General features: G+C 44.1%; 1 protein-coding gene across 8 annotated transcripts in view; it reads right to left on the bottom strand.

The window, feature by feature from the left end:
- Window positions 1-15,614, bottom strand: part of CATSPERE (catsper channel auxiliary subunit epsilon) — a 100,410-nt gene that overhangs the window by 49,700 nt on the left and 35,096 nt on the right. For 4 of the 8 annotated variants that reach the window (XM_075924875.1, XM_075924873.1, XM_075924874.1 and 1 more), the window contains 4 exons: window positions 10,397-10,427; window positions 9,117-9,194; window positions 7,838-7,944; window positions 755-1,247 (listed from right to left, as the gene is read on the bottom strand). In XM_075924875.1, the coding sequence (XP_075780990.1) occupies window positions 755-1,247; window positions 7,838-7,944; window positions 9,117-9,194; window positions 10,397-10,427 (709 nt within the window). Of the gene's footprint in view, window positions 1-754; window positions 1,248-7,837; window positions 7,945-9,116; window positions 9,195-10,396; window positions 13,182-15,614 lie in introns of those variants that run through there. The other 4 variants (XM_075924877.1, XM_075924879.1, XM_075924880.1 and 1 more) reach the window with 3 other exon arrangements.

Genomic DNA, 15,614 nt, shown 5'->3' with positions numbered 1-15,614 from the left:
AGGGTTTTAAAAATGGCGGCTCCCCGCTTATGCAAATGAAGCCCGGGAAATTCAAATCCCGGGCTTCATTTGCAAGTGCGGTATGCCTACATTACCCTCCTAGTTCGAACTAGGAGGGTAGTGTAGACATACCCTCAGTGAAGAAACTGGTGGAGAGACAAGGATCAAGCACAGAGCAAGAGCATTGTGTTAACAGGAGCAAATGCAGTGGTAAGGAGTAACCATGAGCAGAAAAGGAAAAGGAATTGGTGTAGGAAGCCAACACAAGCAGGATCCAATAACAGAAAATAAAGTTGTTGCTTAGATAGACTTCCTGTGTCTCCTGGTTTAAATAGCATGGTTGGACCAATTGATGGAGCTGGGCAATCCACCAACATCAGATGTGCCTTGGATGAGACTATAGTCCTACTAGTTTCTTGAACCATCAGATTTTAGCAGACATTAAGTGGGATGCTGCCTGGGGACTCCTAGGTCTGGGTTCATAGATTTGAGACATCATAGTCACAAACTTAAGCCCTCATCCTGGAACTAGTTCCATGTGGGTATTCCTCCGGACCCATGTAGCATTAATCATAGCATCAGGTACTTATTTTTAAATGACTTGAAAATTAAATTTGTTTCATTCAGTGCACTTCTCTTCCCCCCACCCCCATATAACAGATTTGGAATTAGGAATAAGTGATGGGTTCTTCCCCCAACTTAGTGAAGCACTTTCCTATTTAAAAATGTAAAACAAGAATTGTGTGAGATATACCTGTAATGGATACTCAGATGAACACCAAAGTCTTGACTGTATTCCAATTATTCCTGTTTCTGGTAGATTGTATTTAGATCCAAGTTTAAAAAACCGATTGGACTCTCTTTTGTAAACTGTCCCCATTATTAAAAATAAGATTCCATCATCAGTTAAAACAATATCAGTTACGTTATGACTTGAGTTAAAGTCCAAAACATGTGGCGGAGCTTTGATTTCTTTATAAGTTATGAATCCATCATTTGTATGAAAAGTTCCAGATTCTGACAACAAAAGTGCATTTGTAGGAATACATGCAGACCACACAATGTGGAGGTCACGACCAGCCGGGGAACAAAGGGAATTATCATATGCATTGTTAGGAAATGGCTCTTCAGGCCTGGAAATGACAAAGGGACTATCTTGAACAAAGCAGTCCTGAAAAGCTATTTGCTTTCCATGGATATTAGTTATGATGTCATCTGACACTGCAGGTACATTAATTTTCCATACTCTGAAAATGGAAGAAATGACAGATAAATTAGCAAGAATTAAACTTAATATCAGTTTAAGAAAAATAATTCCCTGACAAATTTCAGAGTTTGTAGCAACTCTAAAACAATTTATTTCCCATTTCTTTTTAACAATTTCTCCTCAAAATACCACTCCCCAAAATTGTTTCCTGCTAGTCCTCAATTCCCACCAAAATTGAAATTAAAATAAAATGAGGGGAAAAAAATCTGCCTCCAGTGGGACTTTAACAGCAGCCAACCCTCTAAGGTTCAGTGTCTCAGTGAAAGCTAGGATCATACATCTCTGAATGATCTCACATAAGCGAGCAAGAAATGTGTTTGCTCTGGAGCTGAAAGCACAAAGACTGGTTATGATATGACATCATGGATTACTGTGGCAATAGCAGATAGAGACATTATTATAGTCATTTTTATCACGAACAGTAAAAGCTGCATTACTTCCTAAAATGAGTTTCCTAACTTTTGGTCACACTGACATTAGTTTAGTAGATAAAAAAGGCAAGTTATTTAAATAAGGATATGAATTATTTGGTCACAAGTTACTTGGTTCAGTGTTTAGCTCAGGGGTGGGCAAAATATGGACCACTGGCTGGATCGGGCTTGCCAAGCCACCAGATCCGGCCCACAGCTCAGCAGGTGCTTCAGGCAAGGTACCTGCCCACTCCTGCAGGCCACTCAGAGTGGCCGAATGCAGGGGCCATGTGATGCTCAGAGCGCTGCTGCGAGCTGGTGGCAGAGGGGAGGCTTCATCTGCTGTTCCAACCCCAGCATAGTCTTGCAGCTCTGGCCAATTGGAGTTGCCTGTTTGCAGGGTAGGCAGCATGTGATGCCCCCTCTCCAGGCTTGTGGCATGCAGAGCAGAACATGGCCCCTGCAACCAGCAGCTCTGAGTGGCATGCGGGGGGATGGAAGACAGGGAGCCTGCTTGATGGACATGCTGGATTGCTGACTGGGAGCAGCCTAGGAAAGCGCCTCCTGGCCAGAGCCTGCCTCTGGCACCCCAGTCCCTTCCTCCCCAAACCCTCTGCCCCCTCTTCTATACTCCTGCCCCATGTAACTCAACCCCTGTACCCCCTCTTGCACCTTTACCTCATGTAACTCAAACTCCCCGCATCCATACCCCCTTGCAGACACTGCACTCAATCCACTAGCCCAGATCGCAACCCAAATCCCTGTCCATCCTCCTACACCGCTGCTCTAGATCACAACTGTCTCCCAGACCCTGCTCTCCCCCTTCTACATTCCTCCCGCAGGTCAGAACTTCTATAAAAATAGATTTGTTTTAATAACATATGAGATAGATGGATAGGAGAAAAAACAGCCAAATTCTGTCTTTAGATATACACATGCAACTGCTATTGATTTCAACTGGGGTTGCCAGCTGTCAGTAAATTCACGGACATTCTCTTAAAAAAGAAAAGAAAAGCTACATTTGTACCCAAGGGCAATGTGTAGGGCAGGGGTGGGCAATAATTTTTGATGGGGGGACCACTCCAAGATTTTGGAAAGTGGTCAAGGGCTGCACTCCTCCATGATATTAATGGAGGAGGTACAGGGTCTGGGATGGAGGTTGGGTGCAGAAGGGAGCTTGGGGGAAGGGAGAGAATTTGGGTGAAGGAGGCAGTTGTGACCTGGGGCACTGGACTGGAGTACAGGGGGTTGGATTTTGACCTACAGCAGAGAATTGGGGTACAGGAGGGGGTGCAGGGGATTGAGGTGCAGGGGTCTGGGTTGTGAGCTAGGGCAGGAGGTGACTGTGATCTGGGGCAGGGGACTGGGGTGCTAGATCTGGGAGGGGCTATGGGTGCAGGAAGGGGGCAGAGGATTAAGGTATGTGGAGTAGGGTGCAGGAATGGGGGGGCAGGGGGTTGAGGGAGGGAAGGACAGGAGTACCAGAGGCAGGCTTTGGCCAGGAGACTTACCAGCATGCAGCACAGGACTTTCCTGAAGCAGCCTCCCTGCCTGCCTTGTCCCTACACAGGCTGCAGCCATGTGCTCTGTGAATAACCAGAAGCCCTGGAGGGGAAGGGGCTTCTTGGCTGCCTGTTATTGAAACAGGCAGTTCCCATTGGCCAGTTTCTGGCCAAAAACTGGCCAAACTGGATTGTGCTGGGGGTGGGAGTAGCTCCTAAAACCTACCCCCTCCTCTCCAGGCTCACAGATTTGAAAGTGAAACCACCCGGCAGCTGTGTTTCTGAGCAGCATGCGGGTGGGGCAAGGCAAGCAGGGAGCCTGCCTGGAGATCCCTGTTGCATCTGTGGCCAGATCCGGTGGCTTGGCAGGCCGGATTCGGCCCGTAGGCTGTATTTTGCTCCAGGCCTGGTGTAGGGGTTGTATGAAGAATCACAGGCACCCCCCGAGGCAAGAAGGGCTGGCTAGCAGCCGACAGGAGACTAGTCCCAAGCCTCACCCCACCCTTGCCCCACCTCTTTCCCTAGTGGAAATGGCCCAGGAGACTAGCGAAGCCCAGAGGGCCATTGTCAGGAGCCCGCGCTGCCTATCCCCGCCGCACTCTCTGGCTGCATCAGGATGGGAAAAGTGGAAGAGATGAGGCAGAATAGTGGGGACAGGGACCACAGCAAGGAAAGTGGAAGAGATGGGGCAGAGACAGGGGAGTGGTGGGACTTAGGGCGGAGGGTGGCATGTGACTGGTTGCGGGGGGGTGGCATGTGACTGGTGTCCCCCCTGGAGCGTCCCTCATCAATTGCCTTTCATTGGACCTATTCATAAAATCTATAAAAATGTTTTAGATATCAGTAATAAACCACCAAGCTTTGCAGTGGAGCTTTGCAGAATCCCTTGGGAAGGCCCCAGAGGCAGCTATTCTCAGGTTAGGGGCAGGAGCAGAGAGGGGCATTCTCCTGGCAGAGTTTTCCTCTGGCTTGTTGCTGCCTGGTAGGGGCTGTTCTTTTCTGACTCTGGCTTTGAACTCTTCTTCTGTGTCACTAGGGTCAGCACAGTAGCAACTTTTGGTGGGCCCTTGTATGCAGCACACATCCTTGATTAGGGTTGCCAGATGATTTCAGAAAAAAGAACCAACCAACCAAACAAAAAACACACCTGGAAAAAATTAGTTGAGCAAAAAAAATAAAAAGAAAAAAAAAGTGGCTCCTTTAAAAACCACATGGCAAGGCTTTTTGGCCCTAACAGGCGCCTGGCTGGATAGCTCTAGGGTTGCCAGGGTAAGCACTAGGGTTGCCAGGCTGCCTCTGTATTGAGCCGGACAGCCTGGGATTTTCGCCTCCTGGCCAGGAAAAAAAAAAATCAGAAAAAACCGGACATTTTAGGTGTCCGGTATTTTCTGAATTTTTTACCAGACAGGAGGTGAAAATAATGGATTGTCCAGTTCAGTACCGGACACCTGGCAATCCTACTCTTGACAGGGTCCCAGCAGCAAGAGACGGAGAAGGAACAGAGCACAGCAGGCCAGAAGCAGCATCCTTCACAGTCCCCGCCATTAAGTCACAATAGGGTGGTCACTGGGAGTGGCACCTGGTCTCAGCCAGGCAAGTGGTTCCTAAGTGTCCTCTCCCAGATTGGGAGGAAGGCCCAGAGTGGGGACGGTTTGGGCTGGGGCTAGGGACTGTAATAGCAATAGAACTGTGTTTGTATGCAATGGCTATTGTTCACTTTTGTACTTTTGAGCCATCATTTACAAAAGGATTTACCCAATTTGCCAAAAATGCCTCTATTCCTTTGGTTAAGTAAGTGCAAATATTACCGTCTTCGGGGTATTCTGAAATTTTATTATGAATCCAAATGCAACAATTGCAGATTTCCTGTAGGGTGAATATTAGGGAAAGCCTTTTTCTGATGACAAATTTCTTAGATACAATTATGTGTTGCTATATTGCCACCTAGCGATGAAATGAATTAGATCCAATTGAAAAAAAGTGTCTGACAAAGATGACACAACTAGGTCAAATTCAGTCTGTAATCGAAATGTAACAGTGCTGTAAAGTAAACAGCGTTAGTTATTTGTTGAATGTAAACATGTTAAAAAAAGACAGTAAGATGCAAATTAGTGTAATTTATATTAAAACGGTATTGAGAGTGTGTAAAGCAACTGCAAATTAAATGCCAAAGGGACAGCATTCCTATTAACTTCAATGAGCATTTGCGCAGGGCAGAATGTTGTTATCACAGTGTCACATTGATGGAGAACACACTTGATTTGCACATCCACTGAATAAAATAATCAGTGCAAGTTATTCTCCTTCACCATGTGTATGTATTTTCTGATTAGCTCAAGGTATAAAGTATACTATCATTTACATCCCTGCCGAATTTGGCCTTTAGTATTTCTGTTATATATTACATAGTTTTGTAAATATTATAGCATAAGAAATTAAATATTTTGGTGCAAACAATGAAGAAAATAGAGAAATAGACAATGGGAGATTTAGGGTTAAAATTAATATTCCTACTGACAAAAAAATAAATATAAAAAGAAATACTGCAAAGAGGCTTCACTGAGGATTCAACATACTGCTACTACACAGAGGGGGAATAGAAGGACATAGGGGATAACCAAGCAGTGTCCCTAAAGTATTCTTAACAGTCAGCTATACATGGACATATTAATTACTATTATCTGGATGTTCTCATCCACTAGAAATTTTCTATAATGTCACATGTCCTTCGGAGAATCTTTACATTACTTTTACAGGGAGATTCAGGAACGAGAAAAGATGTTGACCTACTCACCACACAGTTTTAATCTGGATGAGAGGGAATGGTTCAAAATGCTATTTAAAAAACCTGAAGATCAGCCAAGAAGGAAAGAAATATAACTTGGAGGAGAGAAAAGGAAGGAATATCTGATTGGAACACTTATTTTTAAGAAGGTGGTGAGTTGAGCAGAGCACTACGGATAGCCTCTCTTTCTCTGTTATTTATTTGTACCCTGGACCTCTTACTCCACTCATCTGAAGAAGTGGGTTGTGCCCTTGAAAGCTCATAATACCATCTACATTTTTTGTTAGTCTCTAAGGTGCTGCAAGACAATTTGTAGTTTTTTTAAGGTTTTACAGATAGGCTGTTAAGTTCCAAGGAACTGACATGAATTGGGGGAAAGAAAACTGACCTTGATAATGCTAACTACCTATAAGCTTGATAATTAAGCTTCTCAGCACATTATAAGTGAAGCTTTTTGCAGTTTTAGGCCTGAGTCTTGCAATACACTGGCCAATGATGTTCATGTATGTTTAATCATACACTTGGGTAGTAGTGAAGTATAGGATTGAGGCCATGGTCTACATAAGAACAAATAGATGTTCTGTTTTTTACTGTTTCTTCACTCTTTCTAAAATAATAAGCAGCTTCTTATTTAAATGGAATCATAATTTAGATGTAACTGCTAAGGTGAAGGGGAGCAAGGGCTGACTGACCATGCTGGGAAATGACAGGCTCTGAGTCTTCCCTCACTCAAAGAAGGAAGTGTATACAGGTCATATTGCTATTCACACACAAAAGCTACCTACCATTAGAAAAGGAAGTCAAGGAGGGGCCACAGTTTCTAGCAATGATGTGTCACAATAGCATTGTCAGTTTTCACATTTTGGGGAGCTGGGCACAAGTTACACAGTCACTAAAAGAGGTGCCATATTGTGTAGGCATCTGTCAGCTTCCTTCTCCAGGCAAGGCATATCAGTGATTACTAAAAATTTGGACAAAAGGAATTTAAAGTCTTTTCTCAGTTGAGTTCTTTGTCACCAAGTCACCAAAGTACTTTGCACCGAGCAAGGACGTCATTAGGGTCTCTATATAATTCACTGCAGAAGGACAGTTTCTCCCCCAGTCTGACACTGAAAGGAAAATTTCCAACAGATTCCCAGGATCCAAAAAAGACTCGGAGGTGACTGCCCTTTGCAAATTCTCAATCTCTTCCATACTGAGAAGTGATAGAAATGTAGCCGTGTTAGTCTGGTGTAGCTGAAACAAAATACAGGACTATGTAGCACTTTAAAGACTAACAAGATGGTTTATTAGATGATGAGCTTTCGTGGGCCAGACCCACTTCCTCAGATCAAAGTACTCTTCTCAGTACTGAGAAGAGTACTAAACCAGGGGTGGAGAACCTGGCTTGCCTGGATCCTGCCCCCAAGGCTTGGAGCTCCCCTCCAGCTTTGGGGAGCCTGCACTGGCACTCCATGCTCCACCACCCCTGCTATCTGACCAGAGGGCTGGAGCAAAATCTGCTTGCCTGGGGGTCAGCAGCCCCTGACTCAAAAAAGGTTCCCCACCCCAGTGCTAGATGAAGGACACTCCATTCCCTGGAAGTTCTGTTATTTTCAACATGTTTTTTTTCTGCTGGTATGTTCAATATAGCTGTTCGTTATTGCCATACTAGTTGGTGTCATTATAATAAACTTTCAGTATCTTTTTCTTCAGTATATATTAACAAAAACAGGCCAAAATGACTTAGTTATACATTCAACTAAGCTAAGCATTGCATAAGATGCTTACATTCTAATATCCACATAGCCATAATCTGTGCAATCATATGGGTGTGTGAAAAAAATTTTTAAATAGAATTCTGTTCACAAAAAAATTAAATGAAATACAGTACCCCAAAACTGGAAATGCAGTAGCAAAGTATATGGTATTTCTAAAATAGGTCTGAACAACAGGTTCCTGTCCCAAATTCCAAAACTGCTTGCTAAGTGTCTTAGAATACTGTTTAAATAAAATAAAGATTGTTAGTTATATTTTGAGGTCAATATAGTCTACGCTGTACATAAGAAATTTTAGGAATAAAATATCCTTGAAATAACATTCTAAACTCGCAGATAAGGGCACATTATTCACATATTTAATCCACACTAGAATACAATTTATTTGGAGCCAAAAGTAACTTTCTTTGTAATATTTACTAAAGTATATATAGCAGGGAATTTAAAAAACCACAGAAATCTAACAACTATTTATGGAAAATGTATGTTCTTCTCCAAGTTTCAGTACTTCAACTAATAAGATAATTTTAATTCTAGGAACTCTGGGGAAAATCAATACATGGTAATATTAAAGAAATTCTAAAAGATGCCAAAGGGAAGCAATACAGCATGACAATTTATAATAATTCCTTTGTCACGAACGCACACCCTATGGTAAGGCATGATGCCAAAGGCTAAATATCGTCAACCACCCCACAATGTATCAGGAATGCATAATCTGAAAAGGTTTATTGCATATAAACTCTATAAGCTCATCTATGTAGGAAGAATTTTGTGTCACATGTATTCCCAATGGGTGCAAGAATCATTTGCTCATATCAGCTTGTGGGATGAAAGCCATAAAGTAACTACTTAAATTTTTAAGTCCAGTTCTAATTCTAAATGCAGTTTTTAAAATGACATAATGGGTTTACTGCTTATTATGTCTTGTTACTGCCATCTATAATGATTGTTAAAACAAAAAGTAAAATGAGATTTTTTTTTTCCTGAGTGTCAGTCATTCACATTTACTCAAGAATCTGAAAGTTGGATCTTTCCTTCTCACATACCACCACCAGGAGCAAAAAGGCTATAAGCTAAATTCTGATTCTCCTTATCACAAGTGTACTGAGAACAGAATTTAGTTCTGCCACTGGAATTTAGCTAACAAATCTGTTTTAAATGCTGAGATAGAAATAAAACCACCTCACTCTCCAATAATAGTGTGTTGCCTCTGTCGTATTAACTTCAACACAAAGTACCAAAAACTTATTTTTGTCCCTACGTTAAGCTGCAATAACTATGGGTGCACATAGGCAGCATTTCTGATTAAGAAGACAGTGCCATTTTTCATTAGTAGACCTGCACTTTCAATACCATATTTTTAAGAGAAAATATAAAACTATTTTAACATACTAGTGGAGGAGATATTGCAGTGTGATTCAGTTCAGAGGGATCTGCGTTTTCTGGATCATACACCCATAAGGTTAACTCCTAGCAAATAAATAAGGTTAATAATAATATTTTGTTAATATGCTGTAGCTGTGGTCCAATTTCTTTAGATGACTAGATGCACACTGCAATGTAGTAACAATACCATATAAGGAGCATTAACTTGGACAGTGTCAAAATTAAGTCTTGAGCTGATCTTACTCAGACAAAAGCAAAGCTCCCATTGACTTCATGGGTAATGGAGACTGAGCAGATCCACATCCACATCCACATCCTCATGGAAAGGGAGTTACTTCCTTTTTCTATCTGTCCCTCAGCAGTACTTCACATACCATAGTCCCTCTTATTTGACTAGGGCCATGCTACTTTTCAATCCCTCTGCACTATGGAGAAGGATTAGAATTGGGCATTTAACTCTAAAAAGAAAGAACAAATACATCTTTAAGCAGGGAGATATTAAATGTATCTGTTTTTTCTGCCTCCATGATTGTTAGAGGTCTTCAAGCTGTTTGTCCTTGGATTTTCCCCTCAAAGACATAACCATTTCTGATCAACTATGTGGCCCATATCAGTCAGCCAGAGAGGAACTCAATCCTTTGCTGGGTCCCCGCCCCAGTCTGAACATCCATATTGCAATTAAAAACCCAGTAGCCTGAGCCATAGAATCTTGGCATCTGCCCCTATCTAGAGGGGTAAGTTTGGGTAACTGTAGCAACATTTTCAGAGGTGGCTAAGCACAATATCCCTCATTCCAAGGATATGAGTAGGCTTCCACTACTCTGGAGTCCAACTAAGCTGCGTCTGTTTGGCAGTCTCTACATACAACAATGACCTGAATTTTCTCCATTATAAACCATGATGAATGTTCTTTTAGTTTCCACATTTTCCCCACCAAACACAGTCTCTCTCATAGAAAAAAAAAGATAAATGATTAAATATGTAATTTATTTGGCAAATTTTGTGAAATAACTATAGTTAACAGACTGAATGATAGGCCATGATATTTTATGGTATATTAAAATTTTTACACAGACTCACTAAAAAAACCCTTGTTTAGGCATGAAATACACATTTCGTAAAGCTCCAGAAAACACAAATATAAGAAGGAGAAATAATAAATAACTGACCTTTCCTTCTGAATAAATTTGTATCAAATCACTATTTTAGAGAAGTAAGAAATGACTTTCAAGTTGAGGTTAGTTAAAACATGACAAAAAAAATAGAAATGAAAAATAAAAATTTACCTGGCTATCATTTTGTGAGGATGGAACTGAGCTATAAAAAATAAAATAAAACCGTAACTTTTAAATATAACAAATAACCACTGCTTTGTAAAAGAAAAGAAAGGTTACTTACCGTATAATAGTTTCAGTTCTTTGAGATGCTCTGTACACGTTGATCCCTCTCTTAGCACACATGTACCCCGCATGTAGGAATTTGGAAAGTTTTAAGCAGCAGTGTCCATTTGGCCTGCACTAGTGCCACCATGGAAGCCCTTGTGCACTTCCCTCCCCAAGCACAAAAAGGGCAGATCATCCCCAGATGCCATTGAGTTCCTTCACTCCACAGAATCCCAGTTTGAGACTCAGAGCTGCAGAGATGGAAGGTGGTTCATGGAATCTACATGTCTAGAATATCTTGAAGAACTACAGTAATGTTAAAGCAAGTACCTTTTTTCTTTGAGGATTTGTACCTGTGGATCCCACTTTGGTGATTAGCTAGAAGGTAACTCCTTTAGGAGGTGGGATTTATTTATCGAAACAAATTTTGTAGCACTACTTGACCAAACTGAGCATCTAATCTGGAAGCCGAGACCAAGATGTAATGGTTGGTGAAAATGTGGACAGAACTTACTGTAGCCACTCTGTAAGTTACAACTATAGAGGCTCTGGTAAAGCATGCGGCTGAAGCTGCTTGAGCTCTGGAAGAAAATGTCTTAACTGTAGGGTACGTCTAGACTACATGCCTCTGTCGCCAGAGGCATGTAGATTAGGCTACCCGACATAGTAAAATGAAGCAGCGATTTAAATAATCGCCGCTTCATTTAAATTTACATGGCTGCTGTGCTGAGCCGACAAACAGCTGATCAGCTGTTTGTCAGCTCAGCGCGATAGTCTGGACGCGCGGGTGTCGACATCAAAGGTATTTGTCGACCACCCAGGTAAACCTCATCCCACGCCAGTCTTTGTTAAGCCCCCTGCGGAGAATGTCGAATTTTAGCATGAATGACAGTTCAGAGGATTCCCTTTCAAGTGCAGATTTGAAAGTCTTCTGGAGTAGGATGCAGGTAATTAGGTCGTTGAGACAGTGTCCTTTCTGGTTGAAATGGCAAGAAACTGTTTTTTCTTTGTGATCCTGTCTAATATCTGTTTTGTGGGCATTGATGCTTTGGCGAAGTGTCTGAGACGTTTGTCCAATGTACATAGCAGACGGACACTTTCAGCACATGATAGCATAAATTATATTTCTGGATGCGCAGGAATATGTGTTCTTGATCTTATAACTCACTTGGTTAGGCCCAATAATGGTATCAGGAGAGAAGGAACTGAGAGACAGTTAATGGGGTATGCTGGTTGAACACTCACAATGCCATAAGATAGCACCATACATGCACCACCACCCAGGGTACTGCTGCTTTAAATCTATGACTATAAGTAAAGGGCACCAAAACACCTACAGTGGAGCACCACAGGGACACTCCTTGAAGAAGAAAGTAAATTTGTCAGGCTTCATAAGAATTACTGTTACATGACAGCAAACCCTTTGCCAGAGGGCATTTAGGGGCTGTTAGGGTCACACGTACTAAGTAGAAAATAGAAGTACCAAATTTAGCATGAAGGTTATTATTAGTTATCATGCCAGAACTGACACACAGGGCTGATACTAGTCTCTTCCATCCTTCTGTTATGTACTGCTGCCTCCATCTGCTCCTTGTTGTTGAGATTGATTGTTTTGCCCTCCCTGCTAAGGGTGTTCCGAAGGTTTCTCTTGTGAGCCCATGTTTCCACACATCAGTTGGCAGTTTAACAGCTTCACGTGTGAATCTTTGTGTTGGCATCCAGAGTACATCTCCCAAATATGTCCAGCACTTCTTTCTAATTCTAATGGAGATGAGGTTATATTTCAGTGGGGAGGGGCAACCTAAACCTGAGAAGGAGCCAGAATTTATCAATGCACATTGCTAAAGAGCAACAGTTCTGTGTCACCAGCCCCGATCATCTCCCCACCACCACTCTCAGCACATCCTGCCCACTGGCAGCCCCACCGGTCAGCGCCTCCTTCTCCTTTTCCTCCTGTCCACTGTGATCAGCTCTTTCTCAGTGGGAGACACTGGAGGGGGAAGCATGCGTGTGACAGGCTGAGTGGAGAGGGAGGGAAGTGGCAGGATCCTAGGGGGAAAGGGTGGAAGGGGACAGCACCTAGAGTTGAGCTGTGGGTTGAACAGTGAGCACCCTCCGGCCCAGTGGAAAGTTGGCACTTGTAGCTCCAGCCCCGGATTTGGTACCTTATACAAGAAGTCGCATATTAACTTCTGAAAAGCCACATGTGGCTCTGGAGCCACAGGTTGGCCACCCCTGTTATATTTAGTTATCAACTTTTAGCTAATAAGAATCAATCCTTCTTTAGGAAAATAACTAAAATATACAAATGCAAAAAGTTAAACATTTATTATTTAAATCAAAGTTTCCTGCTTGCTAATGTAATTATTATTAAAATAGGCGATATAAGTTATTTGGATTTAAATCAATCCAAGCTGCGTGGCACTCATAACCAAAGAGCATAAGAGGATAAGAGGAGTAGAAAAAAACGTATATCCTTTGGATGGAACTCGATATCTGCAGACCTCTCTCTTAAATATTGCAGATATCTGTGCAACCCATAGATTTTTAGGCCAATCCAAAATACCTTTATTTATTGACCTCACAACTCTGAGGGAATGTGTACACTGCAAAGTTAATTCAAAATAACAGTCGTTATTTCAAATTAACTTTAATAGCGTCTATACATGTAAACCGCTATTTTGAATTTAATTCGAAATAGTGGAACACTTAATTTGAATTTGGTAAACCTCATTCTACAAGGAGTAATGCCAAATTCAAAATAGCTAATTTGAAATAAGTGTTGTGTAGACACTTAATTCGAATTAGCTGGCCTCCAGCCCTTCCCAGGTTCCCCCTGGTGGCCACTCTGGGCCAAACCAGGAAAACTCCTGTCCTCTCCCCCAGCCTTGAGGCCCTTAAAGGGGTAGTCTCTGGCCAGACGGCACTTGCCAGAGCCAGCCCTGCCAACAGTCTCTGCCCCTGACCCAGTGGCCCCACCATGAGCCGGATAGCCAGTGCCAGCCAGCCGTCCCCCGCCCAGTCCCCCAGCACCCACCCAGCCAGGGGTCGTAGACGCTGTGCTCCCTCCTGGACTAGTGAGAAGATCATGGACCTCACTGAGGTTTGGGGGCAGGCCCCCAATGTCCATGATCTCCGCACTAGACGGAGGAACACAGCCATCTATGGCCGCATAGCTGCAACCATGGCCCAGAAAGGCCACAGGCGCACCCAGGAGCAGGTGCGCCTGAAAATTAAAGGGCTGCAGCAGGGGTTCGCCAGGGCCACTTGGGGCAGCTCCTCAGCAGGGGCAGACACCTGCCCCTATTTTGACGCCCTGGACCGCATTCTGGGGGACGGTGAGGTCCGTGCCACCCCGGGGGGGCAGCTAGACAGGACCGGAGGGCCCTGACCAGGGCGAGGAGGAGCCGTCGCCACACCAGCAGGTCCCCATGGCAGTCCCAGGAGAGAGGAGTCAGCAGGATTGTCCGGGGAGGCCACACCATGTAAGTGCCGTCACTGTCCCCTTCCTGCGGGGGGAGAGGGGGAGAGGGGGAGCAGCGGGAACAGGAAGAACAGGAGTTCTGGAGGGAGCTGCTTGCCCAGGGTCGTGCCATCTGCACCCATCTGCAGACCCTGGTGCAGAGAGTGCTGCCTCGTGCTGCTCCAGCGCCTGCTGCCCCCCCCCAGCTACCGTTCCTCCTCCTACTTCTTCTCCCCCTCCCACCTCTCCCTCTTCAACCTCCTCCTCAATTTCCACACCCCCCACCTCAACCTCCACACCCTCCTCTCCATCCCCCCGGGGAATAACGAGGCCCCCGCACCTGCCGTGCTGGGAGACATGTGGCCCAATGAGACCCCCACCCCTGAGCGCTGAGCTTCCCCTCCCTCTTCCTCCCCTGCTTCCCTCTTCCAGCTCCCTCCTCCCAGTTTTCCCCCTACCCTCTTCCATCTCCCTCCTCCCATCTCCTTTCCCCAGTCTCCCCAGAGGTTCATCGCCCCCCCCCCCCACCATTTTGTTAAATAAACAGAGTTTCTATTTTTGAAAAAAAAGTGTATTTTATTTGACATCAGGAAGGGGAGCTAGGGAGGGGTAAGTGGAAGGATGTGAGGGAGGAATGGGAAACGAGCCCCCGGTGGGGAGGACTGGGGTGGCTCTGAGGGCTCCTCGGAGTGGACACTCTCCCGCAGGGCCTCTTGGATCCTGACAGCCCCTCCAATGGACTCTCCGGATGGCAGCCTGCAACAAGTGCAGCCGAGCTGATGGCAATGACCCCACGAGACACACCGGCATGCCCAGGGGGAGCTCTGGCTCCATGTGGCCACGTGCTGTGGTGTCCCGAGTGTGGGCACGCAGGGCACTCCAAGATAGGACTGCTTTGCTGTCCCTCATCGAGGTAGACAAACAAGCAGGAAACCCTGAGAACTGTCTGTCCGGGGTGGGTGGGTGGGGGGGTGGTAGGGTCCCTTTAAGCATGGAGCTCAGTTAGCCTCAGGCAGCAGCCCCACATACTAAGTCCTAACCTGATGCCCTGCCGGCACTGGTTCCGGCCAGCCTTAACTTCGGTTCAGGGTCCACTCAGTGTGGATGCGGTATTTCAAAATAGCAAAATGCTATTTCGAAATAGTTTTTGTGTATAGATGCGTTATTTTGAATTAGCTTAATTCAAATTAACTATTTTGAATTAAGTTAACTCGAATTAACGCTGTAGTGTAGCTATAACCTGTGGTACTGACTGAAAAATATAAAAAAATGTGTAAGATTTCCTTCAGTTAGCTAAAGAGGAATCTCAAGCATCATTGCCTTCCTCTTTAGGAAGTTTCAGAATGCTCTGAAGTCATCCACTGTCAATGGGGTAGAAGGAATAACTGGTCTCTTGTTCTGGTCTGGTGCTCCTGTACCTCCATTAAAGTTGCTTTCCCCCTTCACTCTTTCACGATGAGTGGAGGGATGTTCATGGGCCACTTCACTTTGAATGGTCCTTTGAAATATATATTAAACTGTTCATGCCAAACAATCTGTTCCATCTTGTATTTAATTGTTGATACTCTGAATAGGATTCCTAGACCCGAAGAAGAGCTCTATAAAAGCTCAAAAGCTTTTCTCTGTCACAGAGGTGAAAGTGGGCCAGTGAGGGACAGT

This window comes from Pelodiscus sinensis, chromosome 3, assembly GCF_049634645.1.
Source record: "Pelodiscus sinensis isolate JC-2024 chromosome 3, ASM4963464v1, whole genome shotgun sequence".
Classification (NCBI taxonomy): Eukaryota; Metazoa; Chordata; order Testudines; family Trionychidae; genus Pelodiscus; species Pelodiscus sinensis.
The sequence above is the reverse complement of the archived record's forward strand: the minus strand, read 5'-3'. Positions and strand labels throughout refer to the sequence as shown.